This window comes from Pelmatolapia mariae, linkage group LG17 (genome assembly GCF_036321145.2).
Source record: "Pelmatolapia mariae isolate MD_Pm_ZW linkage group LG17, Pm_UMD_F_2, whole genome shotgun sequence".
Taxonomy (NCBI): Eukaryota; Metazoa; Chordata; class Actinopteri; order Cichliformes; family Cichlidae; genus Pelmatolapia; species Pelmatolapia mariae.
The window spans coordinates 25,183,803-25,208,760 of NC_086242.1; the positions used below are offsets into that span (position 1 = coordinate 25,183,803).

A 24,958-nucleotide genomic window follows, 5' to 3' on the forward strand; every position below is an offset into this window, starting at 1 on the left:
TGAACAGGAAAGGTAATATGGCCCTTTTTCTCCTTTGGCGTGTTCCTCCATTTCTCCCTCATATATGTCTGACTCTTCCAGGGTTTCGCTTTGATCTTTGCCTGCTGTCATTGCTCAGGTCATGTCTCCTGACAGCCCCTCACCGTTAGACGGCCCCAAGCAGTTAGACCTATTTTTTTGTATTTGCATATACTTTATTCTTGTATTCTTGTACTACATGTAATAGTCCTGATTTTTTTGCACCTGACCAATTTCAGTGGGCAGGTTTTTTGTTTGTTAAGTTACTCAACACTGATGTATGAATCATTCAAGCAGGAAATAATGCACAAACTCCAGGGATGAACCAGCGTTAGGTCAGATAACAGATAACTTGGCAAAAAAACTTTCAAACTCTGTCTTCATGCATTTTCTTTATAGCAGTGTTTAACACATAATTTGTTGTTTCTTTAGCATTAAAAATGATTTTTCATTACGAAAAATGCCAAAGTTACAGGCCAAGTTACAGACCAAATATCAGCAGTGATCCTCAAAGTGCTATTAGCCAAAATTGTGCAGTGTGTTCTTACAATTTTAAGGAACAAGTTGAGGATAAAGGAACAAAAGAAAGAAGTGGCATGCCTAAAAGGTTCGACAGCAGATGAGCAGTATCTGAAAGTCTTCCCCTTAAGAAATAGGAATAAAATCCCGCAAAGACCTGACACAGGACCTGCAATTCATCTAGCCCATGAACTGATCCATACAGTGTGTGTAGAGGCCTCATCAGAAATGGTCATAGTGTAAAGGTGGCTGTCAAGAAGACATTCTTAAGGGAAACAAGGAGAAAAAGATGAGGTATGCCAAATTATGCAAGAACTGGACTGAAAACATGTGGCAAGAGGTCTTGGTTCAAATTGTTGTCAGTATGTACAGAGAAGGTCAGGAGAGAGGTACAATAGTGCGTCTACATTCACCCTTAAAAATACATTGGAGATTCTGTTATAATCAATTTCAGCTATTGGTCCTGGGAACTTTGTCTAAATTGATGGAATTATAAATGTAGAAAAGTATCATGAGATTTAAATAGCATGCAATAAAATGTCTGATTGGCAATGGCTTCATTCTTCAGCATGACAGTGATCCCCAAGACACTGCCAATGCCGCAAAAACATACATGGATTTTGCAAAACAATAAAAAAATACACGATTAAACAGGATAAAGATGGTCATACCAAATATGGTAAATCGACTGGTTCTTATTTAGCACTTTTTGACTCTACCCGAGCACTCAAAGCGCTTTGTACAACACGCCTCATTGATCGCTTCACACCCATTCATACAAGCACTATACTTACGTGCTTTCTATCTAACATTCACACAGCTAAACACATGGATGCACTGGAGAGCAACTTGGGGTTAGTTTCTTTTGCTGAAGGATATTTGGCATGCACACCAGAGATCAAACCACCACTTTCTGATTAGTAGGTGACCTGATCTATCTCCTGAAATACAGTTACCCCAATATTATTGACCTTTAAACTTGTTTGAATTGTATAAACTATGTTTTTGCCTTGGATATCACATTTCCATGATTAAATTAAGATTTATTTTCATGGTTCATATGAAATCATCAATAACATTATATCAGCCTCATTACTACTCTGCTAATAGTACAAACAGCTCATTATAATATCTCTACAAATACAGGTGACTGAACAAGAATGTTTCCATTTTCAAAGGCCTCATTCACACTCTGTTTCACACATAGTTTAGAGCAGGCAGCAGATCTGGTTTTGATTATTATGTTAACCCGGATTCCTTAGAGTACAGGGGCCAAATTAAAACAGTCTCACAGATGCCAATTCCCCTGGTGCTCACAGTATATTTAAAAGGTATCAGTAACAAACCTGGGAGAGAGACAAGCGACAGAGGGAGGAAGGAGAAAGAGCAAAAACAGACAGCAGAGCAATGAGCGAAGGGAGCACTGATTGGGATTTCACTCTGGTTCTTTCCAAGCTCCAGTCCTTTCAGACTGACTGTGCAGTGGATTCAGCTAGTCACAGTCAGCTTCTCAATGTCAGCCAAACTAAACAATCCTTGCTGGTAGAGGCAAAAATAAATAAATAAATAAATAAATAAAATAATTGGCAAGAAGTATATTGCGTGCAAGGACTGGTTTGCTAAATAAGACAAATTACTATGAATAAACTCTCTGTTTCCCTGACTATTCATCATCTCAGCAGCATATCGAATTAACTGGTGCTTAATACTGGGACTACAAAAGGACAGAGGAAACTCAGAGTTGAATTTACTGATAACAGGATTCCCTGGCTCTAGTTTCATAGTTTCACAGAGGAATGAGAGAAACCTGGAGAGTACTACAAGAACATGGTGACACAGAGACAGCCAGAGAATGTTTGTTCTCAAAGCTGGAGCAATGCTATTGAGTGATGTCTTCTGGGATTGGCGAGGGGGGCTGTTGATTTAGGCCCGGGCTGGTTCAATAACACAGATCAGCAAATGGTGATTCAAAATAACAGTATGAAAGTACTGCTGCTGGACGAGCTGACGGAGTCACTGAGAGCTGAAGGTAAACACCTGCAATTCAGTGCTTTCACACAGCCAGTGTTTATGGACAAGGCAACCTGCCCTGCTTACAGCTGTTGTCATACACTCGCATTCACAATAATGCTGCATACATACGCTGAAATTGCTGTGTTTTAATGAGAAAGTTGGGTCTCTTTAGGAAAGGTGTTAGAAAGATGATTTTTTTTGGTACTGTTGGCATGGAAACAAGGGCAAATAAGGGTTAAACAAGTTAGATTTTTAAATAACATTTTTAAGAATATTAAGATTTCACATCCAAACAAACCATACAAAAATCTCAACAATAATCGGCTAATATCAATGTAATTAAAATATTAGTGTTGTCCAAAACAAATTGTGGTCATTAGTAACATCCCTCTTAAGATAATTTTGATTTGTCAGTACAAGAAACACAATAGCAAAGTTTTATATCTTCTGAAGGCTGGGAAAAGTGCCTGAAGTTTTGTTGTTTCTAACTTGAGCTACTAATAGTACTCATCTGTGGTGCAGGACTAGAAGAAGGTATACTTGCCAACCTTGAGACCTCAGAATTAGGGAGACATTCAAAAAGGCTGTTGGGAGGAGGGGGCGGATATACACATACATACAAACACTTCTTATAATGAGTAACTACTCCTGAAATTGTTGAGATGTTAGCTCTTTATACTGGAAGTTATAGTGGGATACAAATAATATCAGGATGATCTTGCCACAGTTCCCCCTGTGTAAATCACGGACAAACAGTATCCCATATTCTTGATTTGTAGTTCAGAAACACTTCTTATTATGACGTATGACTCCTGAAACTTTGGAGGATTTAGCTCTTTATATAGTAAAGTTACAGGAGGATAAAAATAATTATCAGCCAAAATGTTCTTGGTTTGTTAAAATAATCCCATCCGATACCACATGAGAACGATAAATATATAATTTTCTGTTGTAACCCTCAAACTGAATGGTAATGGTACTAATTTTTCACTTTTTCACTAAACTAAAACATCAGTACTTCCTGCGTGCTTCCAACGCAGGGGAAACAAATTCTGTCGGGGATACCTACTTTGGCACGACAGTTCTCACCGGCTCTAGTGACCCTCGACCTCCCGGCTAGCTATTGAGCTGGTGGGTAACAGATGTCTCCGAAAACGTTGGAGCACTTTTGCAAATATGTGATATCTTGATAAACCGAGCAGATATTTGAAGTTTCCACAGCTACATTATCGCCTGAAAATATCTTAAAAGTTTATTTTGTGACCCAGAAAGTGTAATAAGAGTAATATTAAAACTTAGTAGCGGTCGCCAGTGTTAGAAACTTGAATTGGCTGGGCCTCGCTATGAATTCTGGGATATGGTAGGCCACGAAGGATACACCCGACAAATCCTTCAAATTCGGGGAAAAATAGGACGCATGGCCTGTCTCAATCAAGTCTTTTTGGCTACGTTCACACTGCAGGCGAAAGCGCATCAAATCCGATTTTTTTGACCCTATGCGACCCATATCCGATCATAGTATGACAGTGTGAACGGCACAAATCTGATATTTTCAAATCCGACCTGGGTCACTTTTGTATGTGGTACTGAATCCGATACATATCCGATGTTTTAGAAAGCGACTGCTGTTTGAACGGTCATGTCGCATTAAATCCGTCTTTTACGCCAATTATCAGCGCTGGAGAAGCGCTGGTGAAGACATCGTGAACACTTCCTGGCCATCCAGTGTAGATGTTAGTGAAACTGTTGGGAAGACAACGTGAACATTTTATTTGTACTGTATAATCTGCAGATTCTGACAGAAATCTGCAACTATCCTTTGAAGCACCGCTCCTCTAAAACAGCAATAAGGATCATTATTAGGTTATTTACATTATTATGTAAATAACAAAATAACTTAAAGCAAAAATTGGGAAACGTAAATTCCGAAGTCTTTATATTAAGGGCCATCAGTCAAACAATATTGTTTGCTCTGGGTCTAAACAGAGCGCGTTGTGTGTGACGTCTTCTTTTGCGCATGCGGGCCGCTTTGAGCGTTCACACTAGAGAGCGTTTGCTGTCGCATTTTATTTGTAGTGTGAACAAGCAGACAAAAAAATCGGATTTGATCAAAAAATCGGAATTGAGCATTAAGACCTGCAGTGTGAACGTAGCCTAAGTGATGATGTGATGAATCCTCCTTCCGGGCCCAAAGTACTCTGCATTTAATAAGGCTGTTGTGTTTTTAACATCTTTTAATGCTTTGTATCTTGTTCTATTTAATCTCAACAAGCCCCTAAAAACAGTCAGTGATCACTTCTCTTGGTTTTTATTACCGCTAATCATTTTAAAGCTCAGTTTTTAAAGTCTTATGATGTAACGACAGCCCAGCCTATGCAGCAGTATATTAATGACTAACCTCATATTGTGGATGGATTATCTCGGTCGTTCTCCTGACTGAAGTTTGGTCCGTTTACAGCATTTACAGCTTTTATTTAGATGGAAGCTAGCGAGCTAACTCCCTGCTAACTTCTAACTCTGCTAAATTTCATAAATTCTGTTTTCATGGATGCCTGGATGTTAAACTTAATTGTTACACCTGGTAGAGCAGCTACAATGATCATTTTATTACGGATGAAAGGATTTAGACATTTTTTCAGCTCTCAGTAATGCTGCAGTGATCGTTTGACTTAGGGACCTGCAGTGGAGTTTTGGACCCAGACATGAGTAATGACGTCAGACTTAAAGACCGGATATGCGTACTTGTGTTCTCGTGTACTCGCGACACGTCATCAGTCAGAGACTAAGTACTGTTCCAATTCAAAGTACGTAGTTGGCACGTAATTGGTACGTAATGGGCAGGACGATTGTCCTGCCCATATTATAATTTGACAGTGACTTGTGACTAAACCTAACCCTAACCCTAATTGGGCAACATGGGATAATTGGAAACCACAAGGTGATTTTGGCATATAGACATAACAAAAACCTCAGGGATTACTTAATGAAGGCGAGACTCAGCCCGGCACAACCAAAGAAAACCAGAAATTCATCTATACCGTTTGTCAAATTAGCGTACGTTAAGAACAGGACAACAAACAGGTTGTACAAACTCTCACAAAATTTTAGTCCTAGGACCTCCAATTGCGTTTACATGATTTTCTGTACAAGATGCCACATCCAGTACATTGGGGAAACCAAAAACTCAATTTCAACTTGCATGTGGCAGCATAAATATAACATTACACATAACAAAGAAGGCCATACTCCTCTGGTCAGACATTTTATTCATCACGGTTTACAGTCACTTAAAATTGTGGGTATTGAAGGAAACTTCTTCTGGACGGATGGTGAAAGAAGGAGATGTGAAAAGAAGTGGATCTGATTACTTAACACCTTGGTTCCTGGAGGTCTGAATATTAGATGGAGCTAAGACACCATATGGAGTCTCGCTCATAGAAATTACAAATAATTGGCGATGACAAAATGGATCTAAATTGGATATTACTCGCATTGTGAATCCTATAGGAGTCTTAAAACCCGCTTTGGAATTTGATTTGGCACACAGCTCCAATCTAAAATCCAAATCACGTCCGATTCTAGCCCCAACCCGGGAAACCACAACCATCCATCACCCCTAACCACCCACTGAAATACCCCCCCAATCCTATCACCAACCCTGAGGATTGCCCCTAACCACAACCATTCAATACCCCGAACCACCCATACAGGACCCCCCCCCCCTCCCCTCCCCAGGCCCTAACCTTCATCAGGTTTGGTAAGGACCTTAAAACCCGAACCAGAGGCCCTACCCTATTCTTAACCAAACCCCGAATCTGGCCTAAATTGGAATATCACATAAATTCAAATTCAAATTGATTCTAACATTAATTCACATTTGACCTTTGACTCTTAGTATTACTTAAAAACCCTTTAGTAAAAAAACAACAACTAAAATTAAAACATTTCACAATTCTCAAAAACCTTTCTCATAATTACAAAACACTTCATATACTTTTAAAATCATTACATTCAACAAAAGTCTGAAAACCAATTTAATAAATTCATAAATACATAAAAAAAATACATACAACAGTTAACATTTGGATTTTTAAAAAAAATCACTTAAAAATACAATTCATGTGGAAAATTAGAAAATGCACACATATGGACAAACACTACAGTCTTGGTAGCAAAAAAGGAGAAATCACAAACACACAAAAAAACAACACTCAACACTCAGGGGGCATGCTTTTAACACAGGGGCAGGTTATAAATACAGGGGAGGGTTGTTTCAGCCTCACTCTTTCTCAGACCTTCGGACAGTGCACATCACTATTGAAAGTCCTTCTACAGCCACAAACCCATGTTTTGTTTTGTTTTTGTCTTTCCGTGTGTTTCTCGCCTGAGGGAGGCCAGATCTTGGCTGAAACGTCGCGGCATAAGCATATGCTTTATTGATTCTTTTATTTGAGTTTTGATTTTTTTAATTTTATTTTTTATTTAATTTCTTTATTAATAAATACATGAATATAAAAAAAGAGCAGATGAGTGCCTCACAGTGGATCACGGTCCGCCGTGGGAAGAGCACTTCCCAGAACTTTTTCCGGGGTCAGACGGGGCAACCTGTTGGGGGGATGGTGGCTCCGGGCGATTTTTGGAAGGGGCACTGAAATTCGGGATTCTCCCGGAAACATAAGGGAGGGTTAGCATGTATGGAAGAAGGACCTCAGTACCTTCTTATGTATTTCCTTCCCCATTATGAAATTTGACTCGTGATGCTAGTCAGAATTTATTTGAGCAAGGATTCGTGCTCAAATAAATGCAAAACATTCACTAGCTCTGGGTAAGACTGCTGTAGAACAACTCTGGTCTCTTAAGAATATCCGAGTAACGGATTCTTTCTCCTCTCCAATGCTGTAAGTAAGGCTGATTAAAAATAAAAAGGGCCATTGCTATTTAACAGAGCAATCTGCATAGCAACCAGAAGGCAAAGGGATTGGACACTGACCCAATACAGAGGATGAGTAACACAGGACATCACTAGACAGGTAGTTAGCACACGATGGTCTGCTGTTTTGATCACAAACAGTCATTGAATGTCAAAAAAAAAGAAGAAAAAAATATAGGTCCAACAGTTAGTGTCATGTTACAGCTGTGTGCAGGCAGGAAAAGAACCCAAATGCAGACTCAACTGAGGCGGGAGTGAAAGTCAAAAAGCAGCTTTATTGCTGAACAGAAAAACCATACAAAACCTAAACTGGGCAAAATCTAAGAAAACACACACAGGACTCGATACTGACACAGAACCAAAACCTAAGAACTAACAAGACATCAAGAAATCAAAGATTAATAATATAAAACTGAACACACTGGTTCACCAACACAGGACCGTTACAGTTAGTGTGAGTGCTCATGTCTGGTTGGTTCATCCACCTGGTGGTTCTCCATCATTTCTAACCACTTACAGTTGAGCAAGCGGAATTTTTCCGCCTGGATCTTTTTCCCCCCAATCCTCATCATGCTTCTGAGGACAGAAAAAGACGAGATAGGAGGGGTAAGAAAGAAGATTATGCAACCACCTAAATCCCTGGACTATTACAGTGTTACTCAGACCTCCCCTCCCCACCTTCACCCTCCACCCTGCAGTAGTGCTGACATGTTTTGTCACCAGACCGATTCATAAGAGGCTGACACAACACCATGACACAGAATTTGATTGAGCACTTAAAGGTCCTTCAGCATTTCTTACATGACTAATTTCATATAAATAAGCTGAGCTCATGACAGCAGGGCTAAGGAAGCACATAACAGGTTTTGGGAGCTTTTGAACATATTCCTAAGGAAATACACCCAGGCTAAGAATATCATTGTGAATTGGGCCTGTGTCCCACTTGGAGCATCTACAAAGTTTCACATGAAACCATCACTATGTTAATGTGTATTTGTACATGAGCAGAGCTGCAATGATCAAAGGCAAACATTTCAGGACTGCGCAGTTTTGGCGTGTGCTGCCAAAAGGATCCCACATTGCCAAGCAATAATGATGTGTGTGTTTGTGTCCACAGTTCTGCTTTCTCTCTCACCTCTGCTGTCCAGCTGCTGACACACTCCAGAGCCCCAATGGCTACCTTTCATGTGGTTCACAACTTAATAGGTCTCACTGATAATTTCAATGAAACACTTCCTTTGCCCCGTTGCACTGCCTGTCTCTAATCTACAGCTAATTATGTTGATCTGAGGTCTGGTAGTGATCACACACTGACTGGGAGCTGACCACACGTGTCAGTCACAAGGAATTCATCAGTTAGTTAATCACTGATGTGAATTTTGAGAGAAGGTCTGACTTAAAGAGAGGATCAACAGAGAAAATCACTTTTGAATAGAAATCATAAATGGTAAATGTTCTTATATAGTGCTTTTCTACTTTCAGCACTCAGAGCATCTGTTGTAGGAATGCTCCACACAGAGTGCAGAAATGCTAGCGCATAGACTGAAGTTCAGTGAATTGATACTGGAATTTGAATTTAGATTAATTATTAAATTTTTGTTTGTAGAACAATAAAACACTTCTTTTGTAATTTGGGCTCTGATTCAATTTAATAAATACAATGAAAATACAGAATTCTGTAATATACATCACATTATAAAAATTCTTACTTGGAAGATTCAATTAATTCAAACCTTTAGTCTTCTGATCTTAGCAGTATAAGATCTTTTTGACACTGAAATGATCCACAGATCCATACAACCCTTTTTATTTTTATGTAATTTGTTGGTTTTATTATTGTATTATATTTATTGTTTTGTCTGAAACTCTAGTATTCTGTCTTAGATGTTCATGCTCAGCACAGTTTCAAGGAAACTCATGTCATTTCTCAGAACAGGAATCATATTTTTGTGTATGCCTCTGTCATGTTAAATTACAAACATTCAGATTTGAGTATGAATGTTAGATAGAAAGCACTTCCGTAGAAAAAAATTGCTTCTATGAATGTGTGCTTCAATATGTACTGTATAAATAAACAGTGTCACAGTATTGTGTCTCTCAGACCAACAAAAAGATATTGCAGAGACTTTCACAGTAAAAAAAGGATACGGTGTCTTTGATGATCACATCTCGTAGTTTCATGGAAAACCATCAGGTAGAAGAGGCATACAAACTCATCCTTCTGTTTGGCTGAGACGAACACGTTCTTTAAAAACTTCTTGGTTTTTCTTGCAGGCAGTTAAATGGTGTAGGAAACCATATACACCCACCTGGTTTGAGTGTGTCGTTCAAATAAGGGACCAGGTAGTACTCCTTGAGCACCAGAGCCCAGTCCACATTAGGGGTGGTCAGGTTGGCCAGTGTCCCAAGACACTTGACCACAAACTCCTCAGCTTAGTTCTCACTGATCTGAGCTGCAAGGTCTCCAATTAATCCTCTATAGACTCAGTAGGATTCATTTTAAATGTACCCACCAAGAACAAATGTTTGGTGGGTCCATCATGCTGAGACAGATTCCTGATCATCTTCATCACCAGTGCATCCTTCAGCTTTAACGCCCGCTTCATCAGGATCTTCAGGCCATTACCTTAGGGCAACACAAAGTAAGAAAGAAAAAATGTAAAAAGAGACAGTGATACAGGCTCATGTCTGGATATTGTATTCCCCCCCCCCATTCTTTGAAGTTCATACCTTCGGACAGAGACTTCAGATGGAGACTTTAGCTGAGAACATTAATCGTGGAGGAGATTTTTCTTGACCGAGCTCGCCCACCAGTACTCCTACCCTTTTGCTCGCGGCGGGCAGGTGGCAACAACATGCCCTTTGCAACTGCAGTATAGGCACTCGACAGCGGAGATTTGCCATTTGTGTTCCGCAGCAGAGAGATGAGAGCCGCCTAGCTGCATGCCCTGTGCCCAGGAGAAGCCGGACTCAGGCGCGGCTCCCGCTCCTAATTGCCCCAGTACCTCATGGGAGTTGTAGATTCGTTGCGACCAGCAGGCCCGCAGCTGCTCATCCACCTTGATGCATAAAGACATTAGTTCATTGAATGAAGGCAGGTCATGCATGATTAGTTCATCCTTTAAATCCTCACGAATGTTATTCAGAAGCACGCTTCTCAGCGCTTCCTGACCCCAGCCCGTTTCTTCAGCCAAAATCCAAAAGTCAATTGCATAATCAGACATGCTCCACTTACCTTGTTTGAAGTTTAATAGGCAGAGTGCAGCCATTTTTGCACCGGAACCTTTGGTAAACACAGTCTTAAATTTAGACAGAATCTCTGTATAGGAAATCCCAGGGTCAGAGTTCAACACAACCTGGGCCCATTTCAGTGCACGATCCCTCAGCAGTTGTACAAAAAGGTAATTTTCGCTCTGTCGTTATTATGACAACGTTGCTGCTCTCGAAAGATCAACGAGCACTGAGCTAGAAAACTGACACATTTGTCTGACTCACCCGAGAATGGCTCTGGAGTGGGCAGGGGTCCCTCCGGAGATGGTGTGGCTACTGGAGGTGGGCTAGCCGCCGGAGATGCCTGAGGAGCTGCGTTCCCTGGCTGCGCGTTGCTTTCCAGAGGTGTTAATTGGGCGACAGCCTGAGGTAACGCAGCAATCTCATTCCTCGGTTGCATAAGCATTTGTTTGTGGCGAGCTAACGCAGCTTCCTAGACAGCCAGCGCCTGAGCCATGGGATCCTGACCTGACCTCCATGATGGCTGGATTGTTTTGTCACAGAGTTTGAAATGGACTCAGGCGCAGACCAGAAATCCTTGGCAAAGAAGACAGTGCGTTTATTTACAGTGAAACACCAGGTGACGATAAATACACAGTGCTCCTCTCCTCAGCAGTTTCTTCACACACACGCTCGCTCAGCTTTACGGGTAACAGGTCCAGGGCTGTCTCTCTCACACACACACACACACACACACACACACACACACACACACACACACACACACACACACACACACACACACACACAGGGAAGTCCAGTTAGAAACAATCTCAAAAACTGACAGATTCCAATTTTCCGATTCAGAGGGACTGACGTTTATGGCTCAACGATCTAGCGAAGAATAACACAGGTCCGCCATCATAAATAGTGATTCAATCCGCTGGGATCAGCTGCTGGTGTGACGGTGAGCACAGGTGCGTTGGCCAGGGGCGGGAGCCCGAAAGAGAGAGGGCAAAGAACAAACAAAACGTGTTGCCTAACACAGAGTCAGCCAGCGAGGCACGGGGACCATGACACAATGTCCATCTTCTCTACCCCACAGGCATACACCATTCTTCATCAGCTGTCAATCACATGATCCAAAAATCAGTCAAGCAGTTTGATCAGAAGTATAAATCAAACAAAATGAATCCAGAATGCATCATGTTTGAATTGTACACTGATCAGACATAACATTATGACCACCTGCCAAATATTGCGTTGGCCAAAAGAGCCCTCACCCATTGAGACACGGACTCCACTAGAGAGAGCCCTGAACATGTGCTTTGGTATCTGGCACCAAGATTTTAGCAACAGATCCTTTAAACCCTGTAAGTTGTGAAGTCAGGCTTCCATGGATCAGACTTGTTTGTCTAGCACATCCCACAGATGATCGATTGGATTGAGATCTGTGAAATTTGGAGGCCAAGTCAAATTCATTGTTGTGCTCATCAAAGTATTCCTGAACCACTTTTGCTTTATGGCAGGGCACATTATCCTCCTGATAGAGTCCACAGCCATCAGGGAACACCGTTTCCATGAAATGGTGTGCACATAGTCTGCAAATGCTTAGACAGGTGATATCTGTGGTGCGCATTGTTGATGCTTTTGAGGGTGGACAGGGGTCAGCACGAACACCCTGACTAGTCTGCGACTACGCAGTCCCAATACGTAAGAATTCATTGGATTGGCTCAGGGGGCCAGCCTTCGTTTCCACATGCATCAGTGAGTCTTGGCTGCCAGTTCAACACTGTTCCTTCTTTGGACCACTTTTGATAGATATTGACCAGTGCAGACTGGGAACACCCCACAAGAAGAGATGCTCTGTCCTGCCCTGCTGATATGCTCCGCTCTGCGTGCCTGTGTGATATAAAGCAACTAGATGTAGAAAAAAGTGCTTGTATGGATGTCTGTATAAAAGGATGAGTGAATGCACCATGGGCAGCATGGTGGCACGGTGGTTAGCACTGTCACCTTACAGCAAGAAGGTCCTGAGTTCAATTCCACCATCAGTCTAGGAGCTTTCTATGTGCAGTTCTAACCACTTACAGTTCTGGATGGATGAATAAAACATGTTGTATAATGCACTTTAGGTGCTCAAGGACAGTAAAAGAAAATGCTAGGAGCCAGGCTATTTGTATAATTTTAACCCTTGCTAGATGAAAACTATACACTTTTATATATTTAAATTCTTTTCATATTCAGATTTGTAGACATTGAGTGTGAGAGTGAAAGAGGGTGAGGACAAAATAGAGTGACAAGAAAATAATTTAAAAAGAAAGAAATTTGCAAATGCAAATTCTAGCTCTTACTCTCCGACTCATTGGACTATTCGCTGTGTCAATTCTCAGCTTTCATTATCAACATTTAATGTCTCTTCCAGCTGATGACTATAAAAATAAAGGCAATAAATGTCCCAAAATAATTTTAAAAAGAAAGAGAGAAGAAGCATCATTTCCTAAGCTACCCTCCTTCTGCTAACTAGTCTGTCTGTACGTCTATCCTGCACTGATTTAACATTAAACAGGAAAGGCTCTGAGCTGAGGGGTGGCAGTGGGCAGGGAGCAGATTCCTAACGCCTCACGGGGAAGTGAGGCGTTAGGAATCAGAGAGAGAGGGAGAGAAAGACTAGGGCGGGCCAGGGTTAGGTATCACATACCAGGGGCCCCAGACTCCAAATCAGCCCTGTCTAGACTCTCTGGCACCTGCATCTGCTTATTTACCACAGAGAGCCACCGGAGGCTTTGTCAGGGCCACAGCACCATGCCACAATCTGACCAACACAGCTACCTCCATTCCCTCCTCCATCTCTGTAAGCACCTCTCCTTTACTTCTGGCTTCCCCGCTCTGTAAAGCTCGCATCGTACCAAATGGTGACCCCATTAAAACAGAAGAAGGGGAAAAGGGCAGGTCAGTGAGCACGCTAAGAAAGTGATCAAAGAGAGGGGTCTTATAAATACAAGAAAGGTGAGAGGATAAAAAGGTGGAAAATGGGGCAAAACAGTTTGTCAGGGATCCATTTTTTACAAATGGAAGAACATATATTCCCTGTATTGAACTGAAATTGTGTTTTGTGTGGGAAGATAAACACTTCCAATTTTGTCTGTCTACTTCATCCTTTTCTCAAGTCACTTTTGTTTTCATACTGTTTAAACAAAATAAATAGCTTATAACTACTTTACTTTCTGAAACTCTACTAAAATGTGCTGATCAAAAAAGCTTCATAATAGTTTCACGAGCAGTATCCAGAAAGAACTTCACCAATTTTATTTAGAGATATCATCATTTTGCCACATATGCCAGTTTCCAGTTTGGAAACATAGGGCTAAAAATATTAAAATGTCAAAGTGCCCAAAACTGTAGTTCCCTAACCCTCTAAAGCCTAACCTGTCGCTGGCATCAGACAGGTACTTTTCAATGATATTAGGGTCATTACGGTAATCCAGCTACAGTGTCACAGCATGTCCACAAAGACGAAGGTTGGCTGACAGAAGGATAGAGTGAGTGAGTGTGATGGAGCTCTACAGAAAACAGACATTTTATTGGCCATCGATGGGTTGAACCAGCCAGTTATGGTAGTTTGATCTAAATCCACCTTTCATGTAAACCAAAGTAGCTCTTTGAAGTTTTCTGAAAGAATGCATCAAATAGCATTCAAATTTAAAATGTTCAACCTTTCAGCCATGAAATTATTTTTACAGACTGGTTAAACAAAAACAAACAAACGCTTTTGGTCTCTATGGATACTCTTCATGACATTTGTGGATTTTTATAACTCATCCACTGGATGTGTTTTTTAGCCATCTCCTGAGCCTAATTTAACTCCCTGAACTCAACTCTCCACTGTGCCTGTGCCTTTGGAGCACTTTTGTTGAAATTTAAGGGCAAGGTTGGAGTTCACATCCTGGTCACACTACAAACTGGTACTTCTTCTACCATGGGAGAACCCTGATGTTAACATTAGCTGCTAACAGGGACATGATGGCAGTGATGAAAGGAATGACTGACCCGGTCAGCTCAATCTTAGCAAACTTAGCAAACTCAAAAGATGTTAAAATTAAAAGTTGAAAGAAATTTGTTTGAGGTTTTACCTTAATTTTCATCAGCAGCTGTATTTCTGTGTTTATGTCCCCTTTTAGTAGTGGAACTTAAAATATGAAAAAGATACAGAAAAATGTGAAATGGTGCCAGGTTGCTTTTAGGACTCACTGGAAAAAGAAATGAAGGAGGAAACAAAGCAATGTGCACACAGTTTGACAGAAGAATGAGCAGCAATCCTCTGGTGGGTTTTGGTTCCAGATGTGGTGTGTCTCTCACTTTCGCTGTTTCTCATGCATTAATTCCTGTATGTCATTAGTTGCTGATGCTAATGTGTGTGTCTTGCTCTACTGGCAGTGTACATTAGCCAGTCTTACCTGCGGTATGCAGTCTGTGTCGGCAAACATGGACCTAAATTTGTGGTCCATGCTGATGCTATACAGAATGGACATGCTGAGCTGTCTCTGGCCCTCATCAGCTACAACATAAACACAAGAGAAGGAGGTAAGTCAATGGAGGAGGGGGAGGGAAGTTAATGGATGAATGACTGGTTGTGCTGTAATGTTCCACAGGATGCCAATGACCACATCTAGGAGGGCTGTGTGTTTTTCTAAAAATATTAATGGTCTGAAAGGCCTCTTTAATTGAAGGTCAATTGACATTCAGTGCAGAATCAGCAACAGTCAACTGCAATTTCTCAGTTTGTTGCGTCTCTTAAGCAGTTAGTAGACAAGGCACAGTTCACCAAACATCACCAAGGCTGTAGCTGTTACTCAGGAGGCAGAGCAGGTCATCTACTTATTGGAAGTCTGGTGCTCAGAGGCCTGGCTGCTGCAGTCTGCATGCCAAATATCCTTGGGCAAGATATTAACCCAAAGTTGTTCTCAGATGCATCAATCGGGAGGTGGAAAAAAAATTGCCCCTTACCTGCGCAGACTCATTCACAGAGAATTTACATTTTAAAGCGTAAACTTTGCATGCGCCACCATGAGCACAGTTCAAAGAAGTATAACAGGAATGACTGCTCAGCCATTGGTCCCCTGCTGTCCCTGTCCACATCCACAGTGGGGTATAATCTAGGCTTAGGCTGTCGGTGAGCCCAGGAACTTTATGAGTTTGACCTGTGACCACAGCTGGGGGTCTGAAGGAGGAACCAGCTACAGAGAATTAATGAAGCTGAAACCAGAGTTTCACCTCGGGAGTTTTCATTAAGGCAAGTGTTAAGAGAGAGGCTTCTCACTGGAGGACAGCCACTGAGAGACACCCTGTAATGTCCACCAGCCTCCAAAGCCCCACCCTGTTCCAATTAAAACTGATCTCAGCTGTGTTCAGTCACTGGCTGTTTAGGAAGCCTTATCTCAGAAAAATTAGATCCAGATGTATTCAGTGAACCTCTGGAATCACAGAAGGGAGTGAATGCTAAGGAGAGGGAGCTTCTAGCTTTAATTGGGAAAACAGGAGGAAGCATCAATTTTACTGCCTTTAATAAGTTAAAGCCACGCTGCTCGCTGCTTTGGCCCTTCCCGTGTGCCCACCAATTGACCGGAACATGTGCTGCTCATTAGTGAGCCTTTACCTTAACCAGCACCTTAAAGTGCACAACTACCAACTGCACACACAGAGAGGCAATAAGCTTGTCCAGGCCAAGAAAATTCCCTACTTTTCTAGAATGAACATAGAGTCGAGGATTCTTTATGAGCGAAAAGAAAGACCCTATTAAATGTTCAAAACACAAGTAGGGTTAGGGCAGCAGAGAAGGAAAAAAAAGGTGAAGGGGAGCTGTTAAGAATTAACTAGACTATGTTCAAGGGCAGTTAGTGGGAGAGCTAAACTTCAATTACACCCCAGGCTAATTTAAAACTGCCTAGCCTTTGTAAAATTACACCCACAAACATTAAGAAATGTCTGTGGGCTGCACCTCTCCATTGTTATTGAATTTTCTGGATAAATAAGCATGAAGGGTTGGGTATTTGAAGACATCACATACCACATAACGAGATGTTATAAAAACGCTTCACAAAGATCCCTGCCCCCACTTAAATCCTCTAATTTGTCTTGTAATGAGAATCAACATGCTGCACTGTAGCTTATGATTTGAAGCGCTAGCAGTGGTAGAAATTTATTTATCAGTATTAAATAAATTTCAGTAAGTGCGTTCGTGTACTTTTTCCCTCTGCCATTTCTCATTATTACACATACCTTAATTTATGCACAGTGGTTTGATTTCTTCACATGTGCGGATTGGATCTTATCGACATTTGGTGAGAATTTCATGTCAATAGGGCCTTTAGGAAAATATTTACTTAGAAAATTAGTGAAGTGTTCAATACTTATTTTACCTCCTATCATTTTCCAAATGACCTCATAAGATATATTTATAGATTTGACTTTTATTCCAAATCTCAGTATTATTTAGATTTGTGGAAAAGCTGTCTTCAACATCTTTTCAATAAATTTTTGGTGAATGCAATTACTCTAACTGTGCTGTTTACAACATGTGAGTAAAGCTTTACAAACTAACCACTTGCACTGTAGCTCTTCACATTTTGGGTTGTGTGTTTATGAAGAGCCCAAATTCTGACAATATCTAGCTCTTTTTCCAGTGGAGTCTGTATGCATTTATGATGAGTTATGTAACTAATTTAGGGGTGGGGGCATGCATGCACAAGTAATAGCACGTAATAACATGTAGCAGTGCACAATCACGCCTGCTCATAGTACTAATGCACTAATGTAACTAATTTACAGTGGAGTCTGTATGGCTTTATGATGAGTCATGTAACTAATTTACTTACTTTCAGATTCATGTGATAGAGTCATTTTAAATAAAATAGTTGAAAATATAACAATAACATGCTTTGTGACTTCTTGGAAATTAAGGCATTATCTTAAATTCAGTTTTATTCACTTACTATTTATTTATTTGTTTTGGTTTTGTCTTAAATTCAGAGAAAACTTATTTTTGGTTTATAAATGTGTTTTTGCCACAAGGTCCCAAGTCTTTTCTCCACTCCCGACCCCACTGATCCACTTTAATAGATGAAAAATGTAATTTACTGCACATTAAACTGTGAATTATTTTTTTTTACCAAATGTTTATGCATGAGCTGCAAAGCAGAGATGAAGAGAAATGATGTGTTCAAGCTTGATTGTCTGATGAAACAGGAAAGAGGTGACGATGTCAAGTAGAGTCTCCCTCTTCACTTTCATCTTATCAATCAGGGTCAGGACCTCAGGTCTGGCCTGAATAGAGATCCAAAAGGCATGAAGGGAGAGGAGACCATTGCTGTGTTGTCTGTCCTTAGAGATAATTGCATTTAGTGTGTCAGCTGAAAAGTGGACAGTTGGCAGAGGGAGCAGATGATTAATGGTCTCCTGGTTCACACACAGGGCACAGAACACACACACCCAGTGTCAAGACTATAAGCAGGCGTGATTGTTCACTGTTACGTGTTATTACTTGTGCATGTATGCTCCCACCCCTCCACAAAGCTCTACCTAAATCTCCAAAGACATAAATATCCATCTCTCAGCCCTGATCCTATAAAAAAAAATCATCTGACCAGAATCTGGCATGTTATTCGAACAAATACACTCTATTAATTATGTACCGTTACCTGAGCCTCTCCTGAGAGGTTTCAAAAGCCCCAACAGAGATGACGATGTCACACAACTCTGCAAAGACACATTCTGTGCAGCTTTGCAAAATGGTCCCAAGAGGAATTTCAAGGGCTGGGCATAAAAGCTACACCTATACATATGCCTTAATGATTGCAAATTAATAGCAGAGATCAATGCGTCTTTCTGATGTTCCGTGTCTTTCTGTTTTAGAAAACACCTTAAATGCTGGTTCCGACACATGAACCCACAATTAAACAAATCTACAGGAACAAACACAGGGAAAACATAAACACTTAATCTTTACTGAGACTGATTACCAAGCAGAGAGGAAAGTTTGGGAATGAATCCAGCCTGGACCATCTGGTTGTGGAGAGAAGTGTCAAAAGACAGGTTGAACAGGAGGCGCAGGGTGGCGTCCAGGAGCTCCTTGTAGTCACTGGGAACTAAACGGGCCAGCTTCTCTACTAGTCACTTTGTATAGCACAGTATAAAGCACCTTGAAATGAGTTGTTGTGAACTGAAGTCAGATTGACACAGATATAGCACAGGGTTCAACTTCATCTACATTCTATGATTGTGACTATCAGCACAGCAGTGCCACTCAGTCCAGTTCTTCTAAAGTGTCTGTTTCCATCTCCTGTGATTTGCCCATAGCCAGAAACCAGGGTGATACAATCTGCTACCAGTTAAAACACACTCACTGCTTTTGTGTGCAAAACTAGCTCCAGTCACTCAATCCCAAACCAGACACTGAGCTGCATTATCAACTGCAGCCTGTGTCACCTACCACTGACACTTCCACTGGTGACATAGGCAGAATAAAAATGTATTAGGCAGTACTGAACTCTTATCAGATTCAGTTTGCTGAGTAAATATAACCTGATGGGATCATCACTTTTTGATTCATTAAACACCCATGCCCTTAAATACTTCACTGAGTCAAAGTGTTGAAACCACCATTTCCATGCTGGACACAAGCTTGTGTGGGTACGAAAGTTTTTCTAATGTGAATTAAAAGTGTAATCAATGGTAAACAAAGAGATAAAACAAGTTTCTAACAGGGTCTGGGTTTGATAAAGACCCACAAACTTGAACTAGACTGGAACCAGATGGGACTGGATTAGGGACAGTTGACAAGGCAAGGGTTCTGTTTGAGTACTACGGCCCACAAAAGTGGACTCTGAATAATGTTTTTAAAATGAAAATCTAATCTAAGCATGGTTTTAACTGGCACTGCAGAAGGTTACAGACATTTGTGAAAATATTATCCTTTACATTTTTGTATACAGTAAAATAAATCCTCAGTCCTTTATGAGTAATTTATGTAATGTAACAAAACAATGCATTTAAACAAACCATTGATTAGATGAGGTGAAGATAAAGGTAGAAAATAGAATTTAAAAATCTAGTTACAAACAGTTCAAGCTTTTCTAACAATGGTCATTTTGTTAAGATTTTACCTATTTTGGTAAGACTCTGTGCTCCACGGTGTCTGTAGGTTATATAGACTGTGTGGCGTATGAAAAAGACAATATTATAATATTAATTTTTTTTTTACTTAATTAGAAGAATGTGAGCAAGAAGTCTGTATTAATTAGGCTGGTTTAACATTCAACATTTTTGCTGACTTGGGACATTCTCCCACAATCTTCCCTCAAATTATTAAACCCAGAGCAAACCAGATTCTGCAATGCTAACTTCAGGTCCTTCCATAATATTTTTGTTGGATTAAGGTCATGACTTTGACTTGGCTACTAGAAAACATCTTTATTCTTCTTTAATCATCCTATAAATACTTGCGTTGTGCTGGAGGTAGCTATTGTGCTGCATGAGATTCAGTACAGATGCCCTGATATTTTCCTTCTGAATTTTGAAATACTATACAAATATTCCGAATGCAGTTTTACAATGTTTAATAATAACTTCTCTTATAATCTAAGATCTTCTGTTTATCATTGTCAATCTTGCTCCCCAGGAAGATAGAGTGCTTCTTGAGGATGGTGATAACAACCAGCAGTAGCTCATTATCTTTACGGTCCACAATCTTCAAAAGCATGTGAACAGTGTTTTTGTTCCTCATCTTCAGCTCTGTGTGTGTGTCTTCACCCAGGTTGAGCAGCAGAGACAGAGCAACTGCAGGGTCAAAGATAACAGTGCAGGTAACAGTCATTTTAGCTGTGGTTCTTGTGCCTTGCTTTTAAAGACTTTTTAGAACTGCTGTTTAGAGATAAATAAACCTTTACTTAATTATAAAAAGACACAAATACAAAAACATACTAAACTAGCAAAAAAATATGACTTATACAAGTGTACCTTAAAAAATAGAATACTGTAAAAAAGTTAAATTCCCACCCGGTATCCAGTAAGGGTCCTGGCTAGACCCCCCATGCTAAAACCAAGCCCTGGAATGGCGCGGCTACGTCTGCAGCCTGTCCGCACTCTGTATGATTTTTTATGTGACAAATAAAGGTTGGTTGTTGTTGTTCTTTATTTGCAGCTGAATTTAAAAAAGGTAAACTTCAATAAACTATTTTCATTACATGTGAATTGTTTTCAAGACCTTTTTGGTTAAATTTGATGATTAAAGCTTATAGCTCATATAATTCAGAAATCTAATATGAGAAAATAATAGAATATTACATCTCAAGTACGTAAATTAATATTTAAAAAGTATAATATGTGTCTTGGTCTGGTTCAGTACACTCAATCACAAACAGCCTCCACAAGAAGGGTAATGAAGGTCACATCTGAAAAAACTGAATATCAAAGGATATGAATGGAAAAAAGTGATGGGAATTCTTTTTAGAGAACTGGCTCTTTTGGCTCGGCTCACTAACAAGAGCCGAGTCTTTCGGCTCCCAACCGGCTCTTAGGGTTGTTTTGTTGCTTTAATTAATTTATTATCAACAACAATATAAAATTATGCACAAAAGGAATTACTAATGTAAAAAAAACCCCGTGTTTTATTATTTATATATGTTCATATATAAATATATACGGTGGCCCCTAGAGACAAAGCACATACAAACTCCAAAACACATTTCTAGTGTTAACTGAACTTCCAAAACAGAGCTACCTAGATCACTTAAATTACACAATTGAAACCATATGTGTATTGTTTGTTTATTTATGCACAAACACTCATATATATTCAAATACTTTAAAAAAAATTCATTAACCTGTTACTACCACACACCAAATCCGGTCGTTGGTACTTTCTGGCTTCTGTAGCCACTAGGTAACAAAAGCTCAACACTGCCCTAGCATCCTGGAGCACTTCCGTTGTGTTTTGGAGTTTGCACATGCTTCGGAATTTGTACGTATTTTGGAATTTGCATGTGTTTTGGAGTTTGTACGTGCTTTTTCCTTTTAAACAAATTTAAAGTGAAACCATAAAACACTGCAAACCACAACACAATAAAATATAAGTTAAAATATGCAAAGCAAAGAAGATGCACATTCTCTGTCATATAGGCCTGGGAGGATTTTTTGGGAGACTGTTTTCCTACTTGGAATTGCATACATAGGATTCACTGCATGAATAATCTTTCTAAATCCTTTATCATCTGTAACTGAAAATAGTTGTGGATGATTACTATACCTTTCTAATGTGATGATGTTGTGTCTTGTTGTTGCCCCTGGTTCTCTTTCTCTCTCTCTCTCCCTCCCGCTCTGTTCCTGTGCTACTGCAAGTGTAACTACCGCCCCTCCCCCTTCTGCTCAGTGCAAGCACAAGGCTCACGTGTGGAGTGAAGCGGAAAAAAAGTGCGAGAGAGAGAGGGTGAGAGAAAGAAAAAAACAAACAAACACGGCTTCCGTCGTTCACTTCAAAGAGCCGGCTCTAAGAGCCGTTTCATTCGCGACCAACACATCACTAATGGAAAGTTGACAAGAAGGGAAACATGTGATAGCAAAAGATGTATAAGCAATGGAGATGAAACCAGCCTTAAAGAATTATTAAATAAGAACTTGTGACAGCTGCTACAACTCTCACACAATCATAGCTGGAACACAGGTGGTGGTAGTTGATCCACTGTGTTTTCTCAAGTTCAATATTGACAAAGACAGCTTAGTGCTTTGATGGGAATACCAGGTACTATGAGCTTGGTGGCATGACGATAGAGTGGATAGCACTGTCCCCTCACAGCAAGAAGGTTCCTAGTTCAAAACCTGGCTGGAGGCTTGTGTGTGGAGTCTGTATGTTCTCCATGTGCCTCTCCAAGTACATCAGCTTCTTTCCACACTACGAAAACAGGATTAAGTGCATAGAATAAAACACTGTATGAATGGGTGGTTAAACTGTTGATTGTAGACTTAAGTTGTTTAAGCAGTCAGTAAGACTCATAATGTGCTATATAAATGCCAGTCCATTTTCATTTATAAAAGAACAGCAGAAAGTATTTATGTTACCTAGTTGACAGAACGTGTAAAACCCCAAAATATACATGAGCTGAAGGCTGCTTTCAAAGCAATCTGGGCTTCAATAACACCTCAGCACTGGCACACGAGGATCACCTCCAAGTTATGCCACGCTGACAGAGTAATTCTTGGTAAAGGAGCATAAATGAGCATAAAAGAAAATATTTTTCAGAATTTGGACATTTATATCTTATAAATTCTTTTTTTAAAATTGAGCTCATGAAATATTCGAATAATATGAAATACCGGATTTATGTTTGAGCTAGAAACCATAGTCATTATTATTTTAAAAAAGACTTAACAGTATTTCACTTTGCATGTAATGAATATGGAACATAAAATAATTAAATAAAAAAAACATTTACACAATATTCTGATTTTCCAGCATGCACTAGTATAGTTTTACTTGTTGTCACAGAAGAGAATTAAACACACAAACGCATACACGGGATGCGCAAATATTGATTTCAGTTATCTGGTATCTTTGGAAATTTTGGCATCTCCACTAGAATTTTTCATTTTTAAATAAGTCTGTTTGATTGCACTGTAGAGGTTAAACAAATGGACTGGAATCCCCACGATATCACTAGCATTTGCTCATACTGCCATATTCAACAGCAGTCTGATCGCATGCCAAATTCAATCAAGTTAGGAGTCAAAACAGCCAGTGTGAGTTCTACAAACTGAATATAGCAACTGAATATGTGAGCAAACCAGTGCTCTGTACAGGTTACTGGCAGTGTTGGGGAATAACATGTACCAGTGTTACATATTTAAAATACATAATATGAGTAACTGTATTCCATTACAGTTACCGTTTAAAAAGGTGGTATTCAGAATACAGTTTGTTGAAATAAATGGATTACACGGTGGTCTTTTCCTGTTTCATATGTTAGGCTGTCCCCTCTCTATTTTTGGTAATTCCACGCCGGTGGAAACCCAAACAAAACACGCATTTAGAGGCTCTAATACCTGTGTCTCAATCTTGCTGCCCATGTCACCTCTACTTGCGGCCCGCATAATGACGTGACTAAATATTTTTTAAAATTATTTTTCAAAAAATTATTTAATATGAAGGCAATAAGAAGTGTTACAGGCATAGCCCTAAAGAATGGGGCCTCATGGGCAGTGTAGCCAATTATAAACAAGCTATTAAGACTCGACTGTACACTGTGTTCGTGTTTTTCTCCGAAACAATAAGTTCTTTGGAGCAGCCTTTCAACGCCTCTCTCTGTCTCTCGCTAGCAAAGTTGACCCAGACAACAAAGTAAAGCTAGTTTTCGGCTACGAGCCCGACACGGAACCCGACGTATTAGCCGGAGGTCCCTTTACTACGGTTCGGAGCCGCGGACCTGTTTTATATATGCGCAAAATTGTTTCTACACGAGATCACTGCAAAAAGTGCAGCCTTACCTAATGTCCACCCTACTGTTACTCATTTTATATTAAGATTTAAAAATCTAGTTGGTATTGGTATGGCAAGTAACCTTCAGTAATAGTAATAAATCACACAGCAATAGTACATTCATGTAGTTGTAAAAAGCTTGATAGTATGTTAAGTAATCTAAAGTATTCAGAATACGTTACTCTTATTGAGTAACGTAACGGAATACGTTACAAAATACATTTTAGGGCATGTATTCTGTAATCTGTAGTGGAATACATTTTAAAAGTAACCTTCCCAACACTGGTTACTGGCTCTAAGAATACTGCTGATATCTTTCTTTTGTTTTGCAGCAGTCCTCAAGCAGATTAACTGCATATGCTTCTTAAGTGTAACCAGTGATTAGGTTAATTATTGATTAATCTTGCATTTAATTTCATGTAAACCTTAAAACAGTGAAGATAAGCAACCCCAGGTATTTTTTTTTGTCTGATCAGCAGTATAGCACCCAAAGTATCCACCTTATCTATGACCAAGAAAAAGAGCACATCTTTCCTTGTGAAAAGCTGAACTTTTCATTTAGTTTCAAAAACATCATATAGAATTATGGATTCATTTATATGAATCTGACTTTAGTGCTCAACTCAGATAAAATAATTATTTTAGCCACTTTTTAACTCACAAAAGTGCTGCAGTTATGACCACATGACGCAGTTTAAGTTATCATTTAATGTCTGTGAAATTAAATAAACTTAGCTGATTTA

General features: G+C 39.9%; 1 protein-coding gene across 1 annotated transcript; it reads right to left on the reverse strand.

The window, feature by feature from the left end:
* Positions 1-7,929: 7,929 nt before the first annotated feature.
* kifap3a (kinesin-associated protein 3a) lies at positions 7,930-20,561 on the reverse strand. The gene is made up of 7 exons (XM_063500529.1): positions 20,327-20,561; positions 18,709-18,858; positions 15,148-15,248; positions 10,976-11,114; positions 9,994-10,106; positions 8,146-8,219; positions 7,930-8,056 (listed from the first exon to the last, which is right to left on the reverse strand). Exons 1-7 carry the CDS (start codon positions 20,559-20,561, stop codon positions 7,930-7,932), a joined length of 939 nt encoding a protein of 312 aa, XP_063356599.1.
* Between the last annotated feature and the right edge of the window lie 4,397 nt (positions 20,562-24,958).

What these genes read in the sequence shown, in the direction of transcription:
- kifap3a (XM_063500529.1), bottom strand. Translation starts at nt 20,561, where the DNA reads ATGACTGTTACCTGCACTGTTATCTTTGACCCTGCAGTTGCTCTGTCT. An exon ending in TGATAAACAGAAGATCTTAG is followed by an intron (nt 18,859 to 20,326) that starts ATTATAAGAGAA and finishes ATACAAAGTGAC; the next exon opens with TAGTAGAGAAGCTGGCCCGT. An exon ending in ACACAGACTGCATACCGCAG is followed by an intron (nt 11,115 to 15,147) that starts GTAAGACTGGCT and finishes GCGTTACCTCAG; the next exon opens with GCTGTCGCCCAATTAACACC.